Source organism: Pinus tabuliformis, chromosome 3_2, assembly GCF_031772625.1.
Source record: "Pinus tabuliformis cultivar Carrire ecotype Pingquan chromosome 3_2, CPIR1, whole genome shotgun sequence".
Taxonomy (NCBI): Eukaryota; Viridiplantae; Streptophyta; class Pinopsida; order Pinales; family Pinaceae; genus Pinus; species Pinus tabuliformis.
The window spans coordinates 278,926,780-278,932,779 of NC_142302.1; the positions used below are offsets into that span (position 1 = coordinate 278,926,780).

Sequence of the window (6,000 nt, forward strand, 5' to 3'; positions counted from 1 at the left end):
GACCATTCTTTTTAGGATACTGCTTCTTAGGATTCTTTGAATTTGGTTGTTTGGCTAAGGCTTTCTTAGAAGAGTTTTCAAGATTAAGAGACCAAGATGTAAGAGTTTTTCTTGTTCTCTTATTAAAGAATCATGAAAGGCATCAAAAGAGGGTGACTTGTAGTCTTGTCCTTGAGAAATGAAGGCTTCTCTAGTAGAATGGAAGGTGGAAACAAACACAGAGTAGGCTGGTCCCAACTTAGTAGAATGGAATAGATAAGGCTACCATCTTCTTTCTTAACTTTAACACCTTCCAAGAGAAGTCTAAGGGTCTTAAACTTGGACAAAAAATCTTCAATGGAAGAAAAATTATTGGGGTCCAACGTAAGCAACTCATTTTCGAGTTGATGGGCTCTAATTTCATTTTTAATTCCAAAAACTTTAGTGAGCTGTTTCATTGCTTCATTAGGGGTATCAAGTTCTGCGATATGGAATTTAAGGTTTGGAGAAATAGGCATTCCTATTAACCCACGTGTTTGATCTTGCCTATTTTCCCATTTGGTTGCCTTATCTTCATCTTTAGTTTTAGTTTCTTGGCCTGAGGCTATTCTGTAAAGACCTTTACTTATAAGTAAATCCACAATGTAGGACCACCATTGGAAGTAGTTGGTGTTGTCAAGAATAACTTGGCATGGACTTTCAATTTTAACAGAAACTGAAGTTGTAGATGCTGAAACTAAGTGTTCTAATGGAAAGATCTCAAAAAATTAGGCCGATTAAAAAAAACGACTTCCGGATGAAGAAGTTACGGTTTTTTGAAGAGAAGTTGTTGAAGATGACGACGAAGTGTGTGAATGTGCGGAAGTGAATGATAATGTTGTATTAAAAAAAATCCCGCACCTCCCCCCTTCCAAACTTAATATAATTAGCTCACTTTAAAAGATTTTATGTGACCCACTTTTATAAATAAATGAAAGTCACTTTTACAATGGTACTTTATGAGCTACTCACTAAATTGTAACTTAAATAAAGATAAAGAGACTTTAGAATTATAAGTGACTCACTTTTTATAATGGATGAGAACACTTTTACATAAAGTAACTTTAAAACATAAGTTACATGTGCTTTTTGAAAAAGTAACTCAACGAAAAGAAAGACTTGAACCCAAGACCTCTATTCTCATAGAATAACTTTGGACCAAGTGAGCTAGTTTAAAATGTTAATAATTTTTGGAAAATAGGAAGAGGTTTTTTTTTAGTCACTGAAGCTTTGGGGTGCGTGTTTACTTGAAAAAACTCTTTTTGGCCTACAAAACAAAAAACCACACAACCCAACATGGACATGCAAAAAAAACCAAACCTTATGGCTTGAAGTTAGCTTTCGCCGGAAAATAAATATTTTCCCCAATGTTTCTAATTTTCCGAGATCACACTAAGGCGCGGCGGAAAGGAGCATACACATGAGAAAAATCCTTCCTTTTTGTTTCTGATTTGCCCAGATCGCACAGAGTTGCGGGGCAAAGAGCCTACGCAGAAATGAAAGGTATAGATCCAGTAATAAAAAAACAGAGCTAAATAAATCGAAATAAACAGAGAGATGAATAACTAAAACTGCAAATAAAGACTGTATACCTCCACATCTTAAAAATGACGTAGCTAGGGCTACTAGAAACCTTTTCGCGTGAAACAGATGATCCTAACATAATAGAGCAGTCCTCTCGGCCCGAAAGCGGTAAAAAACAATAGATTTAGGAAACGATAATTGGATGCAGTTGCATCGGCTTCAGATTTGGATCACCAACAAATGCGGCCCTCAAATAGCTCTGGTACCATGTAGGAATTTACAGGGTAAGTTCCTCAAATAGAACACCAAAGGACACCGCTCATAAACAGATCACAGATCAATACTCGGTGATGGTAGTGGCTAGGTTATCAGATAGGATAGTGGCACAGTTCATAATGTGGGAATTGACACAAGTGTCAATCAAAGGAATCCATTCTATGGAAAACTTAGCATTGTTAGGTAATCCATATAGCCTACATAACATAGCAGTTGCATAGTTGTAGGGGTTTGCTAAGGAGGCTACAAGATACATACCCGTTTTGTCAAATTTGAACTTGTTCTCTAGTACCCTCCAGCCCTGGATCATCTTGAAAGGTTCTTCGTTTTTCTTTGCAAAGTTGGCCAGGTATGACTTGTCATATATGTCCTGAGGGTCAGGTATATGGTACATTTGCTTTAGGTCTTCAGCTTTGAATGACCCCATGAGCTCCATCCTCGAGTTCTTGAATTTCCTGTCTTCAATAGTGAGATTTTCCACCACCCACCTAATCATATCGGTATAGGGGAGGATCTTCGCTCTCGCTCCTATTCTGTGAAGGAAAGAACAGGCAGCATCTTTGAATTGGACTCCCGAAGGTTTTATTGAATCAACCGTTGCCTTTACGACAATAATTTTGGGACGCTCATCCTCAAGCCTGTTGTATATGACTTCCCATGTTGTCACTCCCCCATCGGCGCTGCAGACTATATCAGAGAATATAGGAGACATTTCTGATAGCTTAGACTCTGTAATGCTCTGCTTTTTCTGCTTTTGCATCACCTTCCGCAATGACATGTCTTTTGAAGCTTGCCTGAAATGGAAGAGATATATCAGCACAGACGATATAGGGCAATTAAGGCTGAAAGCTCTCTGAAATGACTTTGAATCGTGGGAGGATTTCAAATGAGATATTCAATGTTAACTAGCCATAACTTGAAACATCATTACTTCTCCTTGGGCTGCTAAACATTAATTACCCTGTCAAACCATTCATTATTATATTAAAACACAGTAACTTCCCATGCTTGGTGCTTTATTCACGCATCGCAACTTTTAAACATTGTAATATAGCGTTGCCTGCTTATAATGCGAAATGCGATTGCGAAAATCGCAATATCGCATTTCGCAAATCGTTAAAGGATGACACAATGGCATGGCTTATTTATTTGCGACTTTGCGAAGTGCGATCGCGTGTTCTCAAGGCATTCCGATCGGTATATCGTAGCGGGGGGTCTCATCGCATATCACAATTCTGGATTTACTTAAAGATGTTTATAATTATTACATGGGAAAAATGCGAAATGCGATTTGCGACAAAGATCCTAAACTTGGGTTGTTTTCTAAGAGTTTTCAAGGCAATTTCTTAGAGTTAGGATTTATTTTTCAAAGACTAAAAAATTTAAGAAGGGTCCCCATTTATATGTCAAATATCAACTATTATTTGTATAAATGTGGGGGGGGGGGGGTTGTTACATAGTACAACAGGATCCTGCCATGATAACCATTTAGCCATACCTTTTCCCACAAATTGCTCCACTGATGAAACCTTTCTTGGCCAACCACTTTTGTACAATGGAGTAAGTAATCCTGGCTATCCTCTATCTGTTGAAAATATCCAAATTGTGTGTGCAGACAAATCCCAACCTTGGAAATATAACCGAAACAGTCCCAAATGTAAATGTTTCAAGACCAATTCCCATGCTTGCCATATCCTTCTAGAAACGCATGAACTAGAAATTTTAGAAGCATCAGCTACATTGACTATGTCCAGAGAATGAAAGGGCCAGAAACACCAGCTACATTTGTAGCATACTGGATTTGGTGCTACAGAAGAAGTTGCCAAGGTGTATTACCACTCATTGCCCGAACAACCTGTTTAGCAGTTAGTGCAGCCCTCTGTGCATATATATCCGCTAAGCCAAGTTCTTCATCCTTTATGGGCAAACTATATATTTCCCAGGAAATAAATGACTTGTCCCTATTGCGTCCCTCCTAAAGGAATTGTGTAAATAACATTTCTGGCTGCTGTAGACTTGCTTTTGCTTTAGTTTGAGAAGTCCTCGACAAGCAAATCTCCAGTGTTAAGGCACTTTGGTACCATAATCATCCTTCTAAGTTCTTTGTGCTACATGCTTTCAGTTTTACAATTTAAATGCACCATAACCTAGAGGTCTCGGACCTACATCCCAGGCACAATAGTTACAGTTGGTGTCATTCATACTTGCTCTCTGCTTGACTTCTGTTTCATTCTAATTAGAAGGCATTTAGAATTCAAAATGACTCAGGTGTCTATATATTGAAGAAGTAAAGTGAAAGTATCAACACCAATCTATCTCTCGAAAAACAAAGCCAAAATGCTAGGAATTTATTTAGATCCTTAACTGACAATGGCCAAAAGTTAATCACGGATCACACTTCAACACCTGAAAGGCAACTAAGCAAATATCGAAAATGTTGGCCTTAATCATATATAGAAATCCATAGCCCTTTAAGATACTCCATCGGTTTTCCTTTTAAGGAAAATGACAAGAATGGAAGGTGCTCTTTTGGATTTTTCTTTTGTATATGTATTTTTGTGCATTTGTCCCGATACTTTGCATTTCGACAATGGAAAGATTTTATTTTTGAGAGAAATTATATTCTTGTTATTTTCCTGGGGAAAAGATCAATTTTACAATTTGTCCCCTATTCTAGCTCATGTTTTTGTCCCTTTAATACCATTGAAATTCCTCCTCATAGTCAAAACTCATAAAATCTGTGATTTTAAATTCAACTGGACTTATGCACAGAGTCAGCGCTATTGTCTTCTCAGAATATTGTAGTCTATAGAAATCAAAAGTTATCGTAAATGCTTTATTCTGTATGACAGTTGCTTACGACTTAGGATGCCCGTAAAAATTCACCTCTGTAATCATTAGTTCATAGGGATATCTCCAATATATGTGCGGTTCGTGCTTTGTACACATTTGAGTCTCGAGACGACATTTTCTATTAGTAGTCCCTTTATTTCCATTCTTTTGTAATGCTGGTTATAGGTTGGTATCGTACATTCCTTCATTTTTGTTGGTTTTCTCAGGCTATAAAAAAGTGATGCAAGACAGGGACACGGACTTTACAATATTTTGAAAATATTTATAGATATAAATCAATACTCCATCTGGAAATATTCATGCGAATAGTTCAGGAAAGATTTCCCTGTTTTATTAGGGGAATTATGATCAGTATTTAACTCCAAATTATTATGCATTAATTCTGTCATATTCTCTGGCTTTGCTCCGTTTTCAGGCATCTGAATCTGAGCTAGAAGCAGTTTATGTTGAGACGAACTGTTATGCTCTTGCTTCACATTTATACTGGGCCTTTTGGGCTATTGTTCAGGTAAAATTTTCAATATAGTGCTTTTATATTCAATGATAGTGGGAGTCCCCTGCAGGTGCTTTTGTTCAAAGCTCTACTTTTAGCATCTTTTCAGAGTGCCATACTTCTTTCATATGCAGGCAAAGTATTCTCCAATAGAGTTTGATTACCTGGAGTACTATTTTTTGCGCTACAATGAATACAAAAAACAGAAGGATCGCTTCATATCGCTTGGGCAATCATTTCTTTCAAGGACCAATTGAGATGTTTTTACATTTGACAATGCCTGTACCATTCTCTAAAGATTCAATTGGGTTTCTATTGTATTAATAAGTATCGAAGAGCAGTGCTAGTGAATGTCATTTTAACACTCAATGTCAATTTCATATTGGGACATGGGGCCCATTGTTATCTGAAGGTCTTTAATTAGCCTTGTATCATATGCGTTTGTATATTGTGCCTAAATTTGAAAACATTCAAAAGATTTAAAAAATTCTTGGCAAGATTTTGTGAGAAGTGAACTTTTGGATTTATGTAAGCCTTTTTTTGGATTAAAATATTTCCATTCTTTTTACAATCTTTATATTTATAATTTCATAAGTGGTCAGTTCTCCCGTGGCCTGGAGCACAGTTCACGATCTACGAGTAGTGCATGATTCTTACCTACTCAATCAGCTAGGAGTTTTACCATGAAGGCATGTGATGCACAATTGCATATTTGTCGAAAAAACATGGCTAGCTCTTGATCTCCAACCAAAGACCCTATTCAGAGGTTAGCATCAGGTATTCATCACTACCCTTTACAACAACATGACTCCATACCCCACGGGCCACAATAAAAC

At 37.1% G+C, this 6,000-nt stretch overlaps 1 protein-coding gene across 1 annotated transcript in view; it reads left to right on the top strand.

Annotated features, from left to right (window-relative positions):
- The window catches only part of EMB1187 (Protein kinase superfamily protein), an 86,572-nt gene extending 80,911 nt beyond the window's left edge, over positions 1–5,661 (top strand). Inside the window, exons 10-11 of the mRNA XM_089416243.1 lie at positions 5,087–5,179; positions 5,299–5,661. Of these exons, the coding sequence (XP_089272369.1) occupies positions 5,087–5,179; positions 5,299–5,421 (216 nt within the window). The 3' untranslated portion in view covers positions 5,422–5,661. The remainder of the gene's footprint in view (positions 1–5,086; positions 5,180–5,298) is intronic.
- The last annotated feature ends 339 nt before the right edge of the window (positions 5,662–6,000 follow it).